General features: G+C 40.5%; 3 protein-coding genes across 3 annotated transcripts; 2 read left to right on the top strand and 1 right to left on the bottom strand.

The window, feature by feature from the left end:
* Positions 1-888: 888 nt before the first annotated feature.
* Positions 889-3088, top strand: LOC116210220 (transcription factor MYB26). Its single transcript, XM_031544065.1, has 3 exons — positions 889-1288; positions 1505-1634; positions 1824-3088. Exons 1-3 carry the CDS (start codon positions 1156-1158, stop codon positions 2647-2649), a joined length of 1089 nt encoding a protein of 362 aa, XP_031399925.1. The 5' UTR covers positions 889-1155; the 3' UTR covers positions 2650-3088.
* A 7374-nt stretch (positions 3089-10462) lies between these two features.
* LOC116210244 lies at positions 10463-12163 on the bottom strand. The gene is made up of 3 exons (XM_031544097.1): positions 11835-12163; positions 11256-11361; positions 10463-10777 (listed from the first exon to the last, which is right to left on the bottom strand). The coding sequence occupies exons 1-3, from the start codon at positions 12103-12105 to the stop codon at positions 10705-10707; spliced, it is 450 nt and encodes a 149-aa protein (XP_031399957.1). The 5' UTR covers positions 12106-12163; the 3' UTR covers positions 10463-10704.
* An 84-nt stretch (positions 12164-12247) lies between these two features.
* LOC116210221 (protein bfr2) lies at positions 12248-14122 on the top strand. Its single transcript, XM_031544066.1, has 2 exons — positions 12248-12850; positions 13485-14122. Exons 1-2 carry the CDS (start codon positions 12331-12333, stop codon positions 13991-13993), a joined length of 1029 nt encoding a protein of 342 aa, XP_031399926.1. The 5' UTR covers positions 12248-12330; the 3' UTR covers positions 13994-14122.
* Positions 14123-16120: the final 1998 nt, after the last annotated feature.

Raw genomic sequence — 16120 nt, 5'->3', positions numbered from 1 at the left:
AATTTTCATGCATGTAGGATCCAACAAGCCAGTACTTCTTTTTTTGGTAAAGGACAAGCTAGTTATTTTACCTGCATTTTGCATGCATCTGCTTGAGAGGTTGATAGTTCCATGGATGGAAGTACAAAAACCCACGTAGCTATAAGAGATTTTCTCTCTTTTGATCTAATTTCCTTATTTTCGTTTTTATAATCAGCGATAAAAACGCATCAATCACATTTTTGAAACTCGGATTTAAACTTATTAGTCCCACAAGGCCAGATGAAAAACCGCATCAATCATATTTTTAATAACAAGTCGCAAACTCTTCTCGATCTCAATGAGAAAGAGAGAGAAGGAGAGTCTTGCCTATGCAATTTGACTCCTTTCCCTTGTCCCCACCACCAATTTGAAAGCTAGCACTGACAAGAAAATATTCATTCAGTATTAAATAAATTAGCAACAATTAATCAAAATACTTATAAATAAGAGTTTGTGGATCTGCTGTGAAATCAATTTTTTACTTTCAAATATTCTTATTAGGTGTTACACGGCCAAGTGACTGAGTAATATTCGCCGAATATTTGCTCATCACTTGCAGAGAATTGAATTGGAACAGGACATTTGCGTACATATGTTTGTACTGCTTCCCCACATTAAATTCATAAACCTCATGAGTACGGGACTCCAGTGATCGATAATGATTCCCAATCTCTCTGGACGTATGCTCATACGGGTATGTGACATCATGATAATAATCGATCTTTCATGTAGCGCGGCTAGCTGGTTGAAAACTTATTTATCGATTCGTCCGAAGCAAGACTCTGATAAGTTAAAGTAATGCTTAATTTTAGTAGATCATACACGCAGTAATTTCTCTCCGCTTAGCCTATCGCAGTCTTTGGCCTTTTTTAAATTCTCATATTATATAATATTACACCAACCCGCTTTGTTCTAGCCAGGGCAAGAAGGGGAAGAAGAAGAAGAAGATCAGAACCAACAAGAGAGAGAAAGTGAGGATAGTCAGTTACTGCACATTCCATTGCAGCTCATAATATTATACCTTCTTCCTTCTTTCCTTCCTTCCTTCAATCTTCTCCGATCTTCTTCTTCTGCTTTCTCTTCCATTATTAACTGTTGGTAGCTCAGAGGGAGAGAGAGAGAGAGAGCAAGCAAATGGGGCATCACTCATGCTGCAGCAAGCAGAAGGTGAAGAGAGGGCTGTGGTCACCTGAGGAAGATGAGAAGCTCATCAACTACATCTCCACCTATGGCCATGGCTGTTGGAGCTCTGTCCCCAAGCTTGCAGGTAATCACCACTCTCAGTTGCTCATCCTCACGCATCTTTATCTTCCGAACTCTCGAAGCAATAAGTAGTGTTTGTCGATTAATTATTATTTCTAGGGTTCTTTAATGTTTCTTCTCTAGTCTGTAACATGGTGACTCTCTAGGATAATACAATGTTCGTATTCGACTTCCTCATCTTTCATGAGTAATTTGTGTTGTTTTTCATGGTTCACTGTAGGCCTACAAAGATGTGGGAAGAGTTGCCGGCTCCGGTGGATAAACTATCTCAGACCCGACTTGAAGCGTGGGAGCTTCTCCCAGCAAGAAGCGGCTCTCATCATCGAGCTCCATAGCATTTTGGGCAACAGGTAACATGTGTGATCAGAAATTAACATGCCATGTCTATGTACCAATCCCATCTTTAGATCGGATCTTGTTAAATGATCTATATGGTTATACTGAAATTTTGTTACATTGTCGCCCTTCTCTTGCCATACCTTATCGGTATGCATATGTAAGAGCTGATTAAATAGGGGTGAGTGATCTCAATGCTGCAGGTGGGCTCAGATAGCGAAGCATTTGCCGGGTAGAACGGACAACGAGGTGAAGAACTTCTGGAACTCGAGCATTAAGAAGAGGCTGTTCATGTCTCATCCTCACGATCACCACCACCATCATCAATATGTTCATGCCCCCCCTCATCCTGTCTCTGGCTTCCCCCACGATCATCATCCTATAGCTCCAAACCCTAGTTATTATGATGAAGCTCATGGGGGGAGCTTTCTCAGCTCGCTCCATTCCCAAACCAACCTGATACTGGCAGCTGCGGCTCAACAGGACCAAGTCATGCAACGGGCAAATGCTGCCACTCCTATGCCAAGCAACCTCGAACTCGATGAGATGAGTAACAATTTCAGTGCAGCTGTCGGTGCTATCACTTTGAACTCACTTCAGCTGCCTGAATTGTACGCTCCATCGTGCGATAACCCCTTATGGTCTCTCCAATTCCCGCTCCTTCACCATCAGGCTGATCCTTGCAACCAAGTGCCTCCGGATCAAATGCCAGTCTGTGTCGAGGGAGCTCATCAAATCATAGCTGATACTGGAGATACGGCGTATGTTGATTCGCTGTGTACGGTGGTACAAGGCTATGATGATGAAAATTATCACAGCAATATCACATCTTCCACCGTACTTACAATGCCCAAGCTATGCGACATGGTAATGCCGATATCCTCATCTACTTCTCAAGAAATAAACCCGGTCTCCTTTCTCCAGAACGGATTTTACCATCAAGACCCCCTGTACATGTCACAATATGAGATGGATGACTACATCGACACGGTCGTGTCTTCGCTACCTCCATCATCATCGTCTTCATAATCACCACCATCATCACCGTCACAATCGCAGTTATCAAGCGGTCTATTATTTGCTACAAACCCTAGTCCTACCTTCGCTTTTCCGGGCCCGGGTCAACTTCAGCAGCCCCCACCACCTGCGGATTCGAAATAGCTACCAGTTCATTGCTGCTACTGTGAACGAGAATTCAATTAATACGCGTGACAGCGATTTTAATTCCTTTGGATTTTTATCTGAATAAGGTATAGTGGCGAGGTTAAATATGGGGAAAGGCCTACGAGGATTACCAGCTCCTGGGATCCCGCAGAAAAGAGGGATACCTCTCTGCAATTTCATAAAGATTTGTGTAAGTTCCTTCACATGCATTTACATGTATGTTTCCTTTTGATTCTATATATTTGTATCGTATCCCCATTCTATATATATATATATATATATATATGAATAAACAATTTCTCTCTATCTCTCCCTCAATATATATAATTTAGGGGAATAAGGAAAGCAATTTGGTAATAAATTTTTGATGCTATATGTTAAACGATAATGTTTATGAGGTTTATGTTGATTTAGTTGAGTACGCCCTGATTTGTCAGCGAGTTTCTGAAGTAGTTCTTATTTTTTTATTTTATTTAGCCAAGTAGTTCTTATTATTTACAAGAAAGAAATGGGATTATTTCCCTTGAAAAAGAACTTATAAGGTGATAAATATATTAGTGGTTCGAATGAACCTTCAGCATCAATTTCAGATTCGTATAGGTCGGATACGATGGTGACATCTTACAAGTTTATTCTGCTTTAAATTTTTTAATGTCTAAGGTTTCATGCAGGATTCATGCGTGCAGGACCACAAAGAAGGTTGGCCCATATGGTACAAACTATATATAGCAAGTTGATACATTTGAAACTAGGAAATTACAACCCATATTTCACTATAAAAGTAAACATTTTTTTTTTTGGGATTATGAGGAAGCCCACAAACTTAATAATACAAGAATAATAAAAGCAAAATAAAATGCTGTGGAAATCCCGCTAACAAGAATCAAACTCAGGACCTATTGATTCTAATCTATCCCATTGCACGAAACTTCCTTCCTCTTGAAATTACCAAATTCAACTCTCGAATTCTCTCTGTCTCTTGGCCTTGTATATTTATCTAGTTTTCAGGGGAAAAAAAAGAGAGAGAGAGAAAAGAATTACTGTACAAAACTCAAGTTAATATATTTTTACTTAAGCTGAAAATATCTCAATCTTCCATAATTGGTAGTAAAATTAGAAGTCGAATGCATGCTTAGCATTCATGCTGTCGACGAGAAAATATTCATCACCTTATATATTTTCAAAAATTCGCTAAGTTTCACTTCCTAGTATCCATTGTATGAACTGAAGTTATAATGAAACCAGCATATTGCTGTGTACTTCAGCGGTTCAGGGTTGGTCCCAGTAATCGAAGTCCAGCACATTTCCTTAACAATTTTGCAGAGATATATAGAGGTATCACGTGAATGAATTGTTGAGGAGTAAAATGAGATAAATCTCACATCGGAAAAGAAAAAGAATATCCATGGGTTTATATGAGATTTGGGTACCACCACTTATAAGCTTAAGCTTTTAAGTGGATATGGGCCCAGGTCCGTATAAATCCAATGAAAATTTAATAGGCTATCAAAGCTTAGGTTACGCGTATGCGTGCCTACGCGCGTGTGCGCATCCACACTACGCCAGGCCCAGTATGTCGAGTGTAGCCAAAGTGCGCCTCGTGTTAGTCCCCCTTCGCCCGAGCACGGAAGAAGAGCACGACTCGAGGTCAATTGTTGAGGGCGGGTGTTTAAGGGTATGTGACAACATGTAGGCAAAAATAGACTACACGTTGCACGTGATGATGGGTGTTGAGGATATTAATCTCACATAGAAAAGATGAATCAAAATTCATTGGTTTATATGAGACTTGGGTACCACCACTTATAAGCTTGAGCTTTTAAGTGGATATGGGCCCAAATCCGTATAAACCCAATGAAAATTTAATATAGTATCAAAGCTCAGGTTACGCGTAGTGCGCCCACGCGTGTGTGCGCACCCACATCGCGCCAAGCCCAATATGTCCGAGTGCAGCCAAGAGTGCGCCTCGTGTTAGTCCTCCCTCACCTGAGCAAGGAAGATGAGCCCGGCTCGAGATCAATTGTTGAGGGCGGGTGTTTAAGGGCACGTGACAACGTGCAGGCAGAAATTGCACGTGAGGGCTCATGTTGAGGAGTAAAATGGGATAAATCCCACATCGAAAAAGAAAAAAGAATATCCATGGATTTATATGAGACTTGGGTACCACCACTTATTAGCTTGAACTTTTAAGCGGATATGGGACAAGTCCGTATAAACCCAATGAAAATTTAATATAAATTTCATGTTTAAGGAAACAACATTAGACACCATGTGTGATTCACAAAGATCAGTTTGCGGGCCGCATTGAAGATCAATACTGTTGCCTAAAGGAAGCGAAATGCTAAGCCAATGCTTTCTGCTGGCCCTTTACTATGCTCTCAGAACAACGAACTGTCTGCACACGACCCTTGGTGCCTTGTTGTTCTACATCAGGAAGACAAGACATAAAAGATGGTCTTCGAAATAATTCTTCAAGAGTCGGCCAAAAAAAACAAGAGGTTCTTCAAGAGCAAAAGCAGCTAACCTAGTCACGGAAATGATAATCTTGTTTTTGACTTTTAAATGTTTTCCGACACACTTTTTATACGTTTTTCCTTTCTAATTAAGAATATTACTTCTTTTTTCAATCCCTTATTCAGTATCATATAAACGTTATTGATGGTGTAAGTAAGTAGAAGCTGATGTGTCTCATGAGTTAAGGCTGTCAAAATCAAATTTTTGAGTGAAAACGATGGAAGGTTTATGAAATTGAAATGTAAAATCGAATAATAGAATTGTAAGTTCCTATGACAATGAAGGTAATGTTTTGATTTGGATATCTATATATATATGTGTGTGTGTGTGTATGTGTGAAAACAAATTTCAAACCAAATTCTCACACAGCCACATCATCAAAAATAAAAAATGGAAGTATCTCGCTTTATCATGTCATCATTATATAGTAAGGAAATTAAAGACCGAGCAATATACTGGTCGAAGCCTCACTTACATGTGTGAGGTGGTATGTATTGTTTTATATAGGAACTATACATCGATGTAGAAACAAAAATACATCATTCAATATCTATACCTTCCTAAAGTGTGACAACTATATATGGAAAGCTAAGATCTCGCATATTCTATTCTATCTTCTCTATTACTCCCCGCAAACCGAACGGGGAGTTTTCCACGAGAAGCTTTGACCGAATTACAACAAAACAAGATGAAGATAAGCCCTTGGTGAGTCCATCAGCCAGCTGATCATCACGACTCGAATAAGGCTGACCTGGACTAACATAACCCGACCCGGATCGGTTGCCTTCTTCGCCCGACCCTGGTTAGGGTTTCCCTTTCCAGCACCACGATCAGAAGAACCTCGCGAGCCTCCTCCTTTGCTGTACCCTTTTCCTCCCTTGCTTTTGTCCTTGTTGCGGCCATTAGTATAAGGAACCTCAACTGGAGGAGCACCAAAAATCCCGGAAAGATGAGCAGCTACGGCAACTGGGGAAGACGAATTCGCCATATGAGCTCCATTGATGGCAACATAAAGACGGCGTTCTTAGTGTTCGACGAGCAGCGATTGAAGCTCAGCTGTGCTAATAGTGAGCATGCGTTCCAACTGAGCCAGGATAATAGGTCCAATTCGAGACCAAGCCCTGTGTAAATATGACGATTTATCTCAGTCGTGGTCTTGGGCTTCCCGATTTGAGCGTATCAAAGTGCATGTTCCTTCATGAAATTGATGAATGCAGCCATCAATTGAGAACCCTTCTTCAAGTCATACCACTGCTGATCAAGGAGATCCTCCTATGCAGCTTTCTGGTTCACGAATGCTCTGGCCACAGATATCTAGACCTTGTGAGATGTTTTGGTAGTGAGAATAGTCACCCTGATTGCCTTGGTGACCGCTAGCATAACACAAGTGAGAGCAAAATTATTTCTAGATTCCTATCTTAGATAGTCAAGATTAGGTACTTGGACACCATCTGCTTTGACGATTGTCTTGCTCGGGGCGGTGGCCCAACCCTCAACATGCTCTAGCAGACCATATGTAGCCAACAAAGGTGTCATGACACTTTTCCAATACAAGTAATTCTGCCCATCGAGCTTTACAGGGATTATCGGAATAGTAGATGGTGTTTGAATGATGAGGGACGAGGATGAAGAAGAGATGAGCGGTGAGGATGAGGAAGAGATGAATGAGGCTGTAGTATCAACCATGATCACCAATCAAAAAAGGAGAGAGAGCGGAAGCAGGTGAACTAATCAGAGTTATCCGTCTTAGGCTCTGATACCATAAAGACCGGACAATATACTGGTTGAAGCCTCACTTAAATGTGTGAGGTGGTATGTATTGTGTTAAATAGGAACTGTACATTGATGTAGAAATGGAAATACATCAATCAATATCTATACATTCCTAAAGGGTGACAACTATACATGGAAAGCGAAGATCTCGCATATTCTATTTTGTCTTCTCTATTATAAATATATACATATTTTTTTAGATTTTATTAATTAATTATATAATAGAATATATAGATTGTATACACAAGGGAAGAAAATATGTAGTAGAATATATATATATGTAAATTATATATAATGAAATATAGCATAATAAGGACATTAAAATAATTTACTTGGCCATATGCATATATTCCTTCCAAGTTTTATTGGTTATATCGTTTAATTTATATCAGTATATATTTGCATTATCAGTATAAATGTTGAGACACTACAATAAAGTAATTTATTAGCAACTAATTAATCAATTTTAGTTGCTAAAAGGTCACTTTTTAACAACTACAATATTTTTTAATCATACATACATTTAGTTGCCATGCCTTTTAGCTAATGAGTTGTGGCAACTAATGTGCAACTAAGTTTTTTTAGTTGTTATAGGCTATAGCAACTACATTTTACCTCTTAAGTGCTCGTCCCTCTCTCATGAAAGATTGTCTCTCCTCTCCCGGTGGCTTAGTGAAAAATGTAGTTGTTAAAGAATATGTTTAGAAACTATTAAACTCTTTATCAACTAAAATTTCAGTTGTTAAAGAACAAAATATAGTTGCTAAAGTTTATACATACTAAAATAATTTGGTTGCATTTTAGTTGTAACAGTTTAATAGCTAAAGGAATTTGCAACTAAATATATGTACGGCTAAAATATATATCAGTAGTTAAATGCGACTTTGGGCAACTAAAATTGATCACTTAGTTGGTAATAAACTACTTTGTTATAGTGAGAATTTGGAGGAGTATTATGTGTGCAAGCGGCATAAGCTAATATGAACAAGGATAAACAAGCCAAGCATAACAGAGCTGCGACATACAGAAAAAATAGATGAGAAAATCCTCCGTCAAGGAGCTCCAACCAGTACGAGATCAAGCCTCGACCGGAATGTCAAATGAACTTCGATTGAGATGATATTTTAGCAGCGACATCATGACTTATGGGGCTAGATTTGAGTGGTCAAAATTTTAATTTGAGCTTTGTCGGTGTTGTTTTGACAGTTTGAAAACCGCTCTTTTCGGGTGACGAATTTTGGTTTTTGAGATCGAAGATAGTGTGTCTCTTGAGTTCGGATCCAAGGGTTTGTCCTTGATGAAGGGCTATGAGTAACCACTACTGTATTTACAGATTAGTATCTACAGATTAGGAAGCTATTTATTTTCCCTAGCTAGCTTTCCTTTTACTTGTAGCTTCCTAATCTGGCAGAGTATTACTTGTAGCTTCCTAATCTTCCAAAATTAATTAATTAATCTATTCTCTATTCTCCCCCTGATAGAGAATAGAATTATTCTTTCATTGTATTTATGTAGTATCTACAGATTTGGAAGCTATTTATTTTCCCTAGCTAGCTTTCCTTTTACTTGTAATCAGCTTCTCTGTATATTTACCCTATTCCATAGTAATGAGAATTGACTTTGTCCGCAAACCCTAAAGCCGTTTTGTAGACTTCTTGACATCGGCTGATATAGGTTTGTGTATATAAACTTTCTTTTGATAGATGTGCGTATTTATTTGTTCGATTGGCTATAGAATTGTATATAACTTTATTATTGTATGAATATATAGTCAGGAAATTTACGAGCGTCGGACTATAGATACTGCTAATCCTAAATAACTAATAAAGCGGCACAAGTAGTGTATCAAACCTTAGACTTCCACGTAAAAAGATGAGAGTGTGTACCATTATGCTACATCATCTTTTGATAATTTTTTTCTCAACCAATTAAATCTTGTGTACTGCGCTTAAGGCCAGGAGGGCTCGTGCCGCTGCTGCTCCTGCTCCCGATGCCAATGGACCTGGTCACCCGGCCAATCGCCCGATCCAGACGCTGATCACTCACACAATTGGCCCGCTCCGGATGCCGCTCACGATGACAAATGGTCCGCTCCAGACACCGCTTCCCCCGCCCATAGGCAAAGGATTAGATAGAGAATTAATGACAATGGTCAGTTAGTTGGTTAGGTTAGATTAGGTTGTTTTCGATGTTGAAACGGTACTTCTGCCCATGTGCTTTGAGACTAATCCCCCAAGCTCTTGGGTTCTTCATATTTTAGCCCCAATCATGGGGCTGATCTCAGGCTTCTCTTCTTTCATTAGACACTAACAAACTGGCATTCAGAATATGCCGGCCCATTAGTAGACTAATTTGTGGGCTTTTGAAATTTAGTGCCAGTTTGGTTCGAGGTATGAAAATGAAAACGGAATGAGGCCGAATGAGATGGAATCGGAAACAAAATGACAAATTTTAATTTTTGTTTGGTTTAATAAGGAATCGGAATCCAATTGCATTTGCTTTTGTTTGCTTCATTGCCTATGAAATCGAAATCAAATTTCAATATACAATAATTATTCTTAATATTTTAAATGCACAATTAACAAGTGTTCAATAATTATTTGTACAATGTCTCATAAAATTATTGAGTGTGTTTGTCGAGTTGTTGATCGACGAAATACTCTGCCAGTTAATAAGTTGATATATGCTTGTTGATCGTGAGTGCAAATAATCTATCTATCTATTTATTGTTTATTGAAAATTTACAAGATTTTCATATTTTAAATCAAAATTGCAATCCAAAATCTGATTAAAAAAATATTTAAAAAATTAATTTTGATTCCCTTTTCCCCATTCCCCGGGGACCCCATTTGTGATTCACCAATTTGGAGGAATCGATTCCTCTATAAAAGGGAATCGATTTCCGATTCCCCTAAATCAAACACATCGGAACGCTCCATTTCGATTCCGATTTCCCCCTTACTTTTCATGAACCAAATGGGACCTTAGCTCATCAAGTACCAAAATTAATTATCTATCAGCCTCCATAATGACATTCTGGAAATTATACACGACAACATTCTGGAGCATATATAATGTTTAAGTCTGTTACTCGACAATAGGTGTCAATGACGCCACACGTATTTGATTAACTCTCAGTCGATAATTTAATATATTAGTATTCTACCGTTCGCCGCCAAGTAAACACATGCTCAAGGCAACACGAGCTAAAAATGTGCGATTCGTAGACATGATTTCATAGGTCAGATGAAATATTATTGGCTAAACGGAGTGAAGAACGATCTCTTAATTGGTCATCCTAGGTCGAAATGGAACTTCTTAGGGATACCAAATATACATTGCGACTTTGTGACCTAATTGGTGTTATAAAAGGAAAGCAAAAAAAAAAAAAAAAAGAAAAACTCACTGCAGATGGTGTAATTAATCATCGAATTGCAAAGTACCATGAAGAACATAAACTGTGCCAACTGAACTGCATCTATCTCATCGAAGACATCAAACCGTAGTAGGATCCTTAAACTACCTCAAATAGTATCTATCATTTTTCTCTGGGTTTGATCCATCTTATGGTAAAATGAAAGAGGGCATAGGAAACGAACTGAAGTTGATGGCGGCAACTATAAGACAGCCATGCTAAGCCGTGACTCTCCATCGGCCCTTTGCTATTCTCCGAGCGATGACTCTCCGCCCACCTTTCGTTGCTTTGCTGTTTCAAATAAGAGAAAAGATCAGTTCATTACTTCAAGGTGTGTCTGGAAGTATCACCAAAAACAGGTTCGTAAAAACTCATTTTTAGAACAGTTTTTAGCACTGCTCCAACTGTTATCTGACACTGAAAGTAGCAAATCCCGATCACACTTCGACTGAAGTTATAGTCGGGATATTCAAAAACATTTTTTGAGGAATTACTCTCAGAGCACACTCTTATCAACCTATTAAGCTGCATTCTGTTTCCAAAAACAGGACACTCTTTTTCCAGTTAACTGATAAGCATGCCCTAGAAATCTGCTTTGACTTTAGTATCTACGTGGTTCATATTATCAATAGATTCATCCATCAGGAATAAGCCCCAAAATTAACAACATAGCAGAAAATAAGATAAAGTACAAGATCAAACCAAAAGAAAGTATTCCAACAAACATTCAACACAATTGTCCAATCGGGAGTTTTGAGAGGGGAGATACCGAGCAAAGAAGCCATGGTTTCTCTTCCTTCTAAGGGTACTGGGCTGGTACGTACATTTGCCATGGTGGTAGCATAGCATCGGCGCACTCGGAGAATCCACATCCCCTGCGACCGAAAGGCGATAAAAATCAACAAACAAACCAGTTACAATACCACGGTGATCTATTTCTGATTATGCAACAGTACAAACAGTGAAACTCCAGTAAACGGGACTCTACATATCCCGCAGAAACAGATGCTTCTTCATGGATATCCACTTATTGAACAATCTGACATAAAAGATGAACTTCTTATCTCGCAAAATTGATATTGAGCGATGAATTTGGCGCACGTAGGTTATATACTATTTGAACAACTCGAAAGTAGCTACATTTCTGCAGTTAGACAGGCCGAGAAACCGAAAGGAGCGCTTTTTCAACGAAACAAATGAAGGCTATTCCACGGAGTGAATGGCACTGAGATCATCGATTCTCAGCTTGACCTCAAACCCACATGGCTAAAGTTCAACCTCATATTTGCCTGATTGCAGTCACCGAATTGACAACAGATAGATAGGGAGAAAGAGGTGGGTAGAGCACCTTCAGGCAAGAAGAATGGGAGCGACGGCAAACCGCTAGGGTGCAGGAAGCCCTGAGAACACAGCTTGCTGATTGTATTGGAGTCATCGTTGGGAGGCAAATGAACGGAATTCTCGAGCTTGGACAGAGAAGGGAATAGCCGCGGCGCGATCTCGAACCCGGGCGACACGACGCGCTCAACCGGACCGGCGTGGCTCTGCTGAATGATCGGCTTCGTCAGGAACCGATTGACCAGCGAAGCTCCGGCTCTCATCAGAGTTTTGCCCGACATTTCCTTGCTCGAAGAGATTCCCTGCTTCTGCTAAACCCTAGAGAGAGAGTTGCAGAAGAAGAAGAAGGAAGGAGATAGTGTTAATCAAGTTTGGGAAATTCTCTTGTTACCCCTATATTTTTATGTAATTCATTTTCAACCCCCATAAGTTTTTCATTCCTTCATTTTTTGCACCTTACTTACTAACGCTTCTCAGATGGGCCGTTGTTTGAGCCAGAGGCCCATATGCAGAAATGGCGGGAGAGCCCCAAAACGACCTGCCGTTTCGATGAGTCGGTCGGCGCCATTTCTGTTCACCTTCAGGTCGACTGTTCACAGAATCAATTTTTCCCACCGAAATTTCGAATGGAGATTGAAGGTGAAGACGGCTCGAGAATCGAAATTCGTTCCAATACTGAGGCCGTGTTGGGCAGGGGATCCGGCTTCCGCACCGCCGACCGCACTGTGTCCCGCCGGCAAGTGCTGTTGAGGGCTGACGAGGCCGAAACTCAGCCCCTTAGGGTTTCGTTCGAGGTTCTGGGGAAGAACCCGGTGTGGGTTCGGAGCGGGGGAGGGGGGGAGGTGAGGGCCTACAGGAGGTCAGAGAAGGGTGAGGTGGCGGCGGGGGACTGGCTCTGTGTCTCCGGTAAACAGCCCGTTTGGTTCGCTGTGAAGGGAATTGACGGGGGGAGGGACTCGGGGAGCGAGAGCCAAGTCGAAGCAGAGAGTGCCCGTGTGCCAGAGACCGATGTCGACCCGGTTAAAGGTCTCTCTTTTATGCTCCTTCTCCTTTTTCTGTTTCAGTTTGTGTTCTAATTCTATGAATTTCGCTTCGGGATTCTGTTTGATTCTGAGAAGTATATCCGGTGGGAAGGTTTAGCTTATGCTGCTTTTGGTTTGCATCATTGGATAATCACATTGGATGAAAGTTCTCGAATTCTTTACCCGGGATTTGTATCATGGTTTTTCCAACAAATCAATAGTCGAGCTGTTCCAGTGTCATTTCTCAATGCGTTCCCTGTCCAGATTCGGGTTTGACCGGTTGAGCTATCCATGAAGGGATTTTTATGGTACAACTATTATTCTTGCTTACTACGTTGATACTCTGTATAGATGAACAGTTAGTATTCGGAAACGAAAAGAGTGTAATCGATGGAGTGATTTTATTTGTGCATTTAAATTTATTGGCCAAGTACGACTGTGCCTTTGGATGTGCTAAAGAACAATAGTGTAGTTGGAGTAGATAGACAAATCATTTTGATTCGGGGATCTTTCAGCCATGTTCTTTACGTAAATGAAGCATTTTGTTCTATTTTGTTCTGTTCTTGATTAACATGAATTGATTGGTAAGTAGCTTTTTTGGGCGGATTACATCAGCTGCAATTCATTCTTGGTTGCAGAGTTCTGTTTTCTTGTTATTGGGCACGAGTTTGATCAATACCCTAAGCAAATGAGGCGCGACGTAAAGGACTGGAATTGGTTCCTTGAAGAACCTAGCAAAGACAGTAGCGAAGACGAAGATGAAGACGAGTATGACAAGAAATCGAAACCGAGGAAGAGGAAGAAGAGGAAAGAGGTTAGAGGTCACAATGAGGATGAAGATTGGACCAGTGAGAGCGAGGAGGAGGGGGAAGATTTGATGGGACCCGTGAAGGTTCAGAAACAGAAGTACTTTACAAGATCAAAAGACCATAAGAGAACGAAAGGCTGTGATGACAAGTCCTTACATAAGAAGAGAGCTTCTGGTTCGAGAGATGAAGGTGACGCAGAGGACGATGAAGAGGAAGAAGACGACGAAACACTAGGTGGGTTCATCGTGAATGATGATAATGTTGTACCAGAAGAAGATGATGAGAGTGATGAAGGAGAGGAAGAGGAAGAGTTTATTGAGGACGATGAGGAGGACTAGACTTACATAATCTGATCTGATCTGATCAGGGAAACCAACCAAGCCTGACTTTTGATTAAACTAATTCAATAGTAAGAATTCATATTCCTACGCAGAGAGGATAATTTAATGATTTATATTAAATTTATATCTCCAAGTCTTTCTTTAACTATGAAAAAGAAGAGAAAAAGATAATCCGAACGGAACATAAGAGAAGGGGACACGGTCGGAAAGAGTAAATAAGCAATTTTGTCTATGACTTTCGCAAATTATATCAATTTTGTCAATGACTTTTTTTTTGCATTAATTTCGTCCCTGACTTTACACTTTTGCATCAATTTAGTTCTTAATTACATCAATTCAGTCCATCGCTACATCAATTTAGTCTTTCGCTTCATCAATTCAGTTCCTCGTTACATTAATTTAGTCCATGTTACATCAATTTAGTTCCTGCGTTACATCAATTTAGTCCCTCATTACATCAATTTAATTCTCGTTATATCAATTTAGACTCTGTTATATCAATTTAGTCCCCAAAGTTACATCAATTTAGTCTCTGACTGGTGCAGTTACATCAATTAGTGTTACAGTTGCATCAATTTGGTCCTTATGTGGTATAAGTGCATCGATCATGTCCTAATGCGACATCAGTTTGGTCCTTTGCCACATCAATTTGATCTTGTCGTTAAATATGACAACTGACAGCGCTAAATTATGGAAATTGTTATATCAATTTGGTCCTCGTGCTACATCAAATTAGTCCTTCCCTCCCTCCCTCTTTCATTTCACCTTCACTAAGCTGAGCTTAAGGCTCAAAGAGATCATCTTCCTCCTACTATGAGTCCATCAATGGCTTTTCTAAAACCAAAACCTTCCAAAGCCTCCGTCCTCATGTTCCTGTCCCTTCGCCTTCCGATCATGAGACTCTCTCCATCACCGACTACGCCATCTCCCTTCTCCGCATCTCCATCCCCGTCTCTTCCACTTTCATCATCAACGCCTCCAATGACATCGATTGATGCATCACCTTCTCCCAGACCCTTTGCCTTGCCAACTCCCTTGCTTTTCGCTTTCGATTCCGCTTCTTCCTCTCCAAAGGCGACGTGGCCTTCATCGTCGTCCCTCCCTCCCTCAACCTTCCCATCATCTACCTCTCCCTCTTCTTCTTCGGTGTGGCCGTCTCTCTTGCAAACCCACTCAACTCTGACTCGAAGATTGCCTACTAGGTCTGCATCAGCAACCCTCCATCGCCTTCGCCACCTCCTAGACCGCCTCCAGGCTGCCACTTAAGCTCCGACTGGGTGTGATCCTCATTGACTTGCCCGAATTCGACCCTCATTGGCTCACTGAAACTAGAAAGCAGCCAAGGTTCACCGGAAGGGTAGAGTGAAGAGAAGCTAAGCAAGAAACGAAAGCTCGCACAAGGAGAGGAAGATGAAGAGGAAGACGGAGGAGAGGAAATTCGTTTGAAATGGGATTGTGAGACGAAAGAGAAGGAGAGACAGAGACAGAGTGAAGGCAGAGGGAGAGAAGGCAGAGGAAGAATAAGAGAAGAATAATTTAATTCGGGGTTTCATCAATTTGTTTAGGCGTTACATCACTTCAGTCCCTGAACAAATTAAAGGAATAGTAATGTCGTCTGCCCCTTTTGCCATAAGGATCAGATTGATGTAACCGGGGATCGATATGATGTCACGCCAAACTCAAGGACTTGTGTTGCACTAGTCAGGGACTACATTGATGTAACGCTGGGGACTAAATTGATGTAACGAGGACTAAATTGATGTAACGATGACTAAATTGATGTAATGGAGACTAAATTGATATAACGCAAGGACTAAATTGATGTAACGAGGGATTGAATTGATGTAGCGAGGGACTGAATTGATGTAATGAGGGACTAAATTGATGCAAAAGTGCAAAGTCGGGAACGAAATTGATGCAAAAAAAAGTTAGGGATGAAATTGATACAACTTGCGAAAGTCAGGGACGAAATTGCTTATTTACTCGGTCGGAAATGGAGGAGGCCAAGAAATACATGGAGCAGGCAAGTGGTAATGAAGAGGAGGGTGGTTCAACAGCCATAGTTAGGATCCGATTCTTCGAGAAAATCGCGATGTCCTGCCTCGGCACAGGTCTCATGTGGCC

This window comes from Punica granatum, chromosome 6 (assembly GCF_007655135.1).
Source record: "Punica granatum isolate Tunisia-2019 chromosome 6, ASM765513v2, whole genome shotgun sequence".
Classification (NCBI taxonomy): Eukaryota; Viridiplantae; Streptophyta; class Magnoliopsida; order Myrtales; family Lythraceae; genus Punica; species Punica granatum.
Note: the sequence above shows the minus strand (reverse complement) of the source record. Positions and strands in the feature narration are given on the sequence as shown.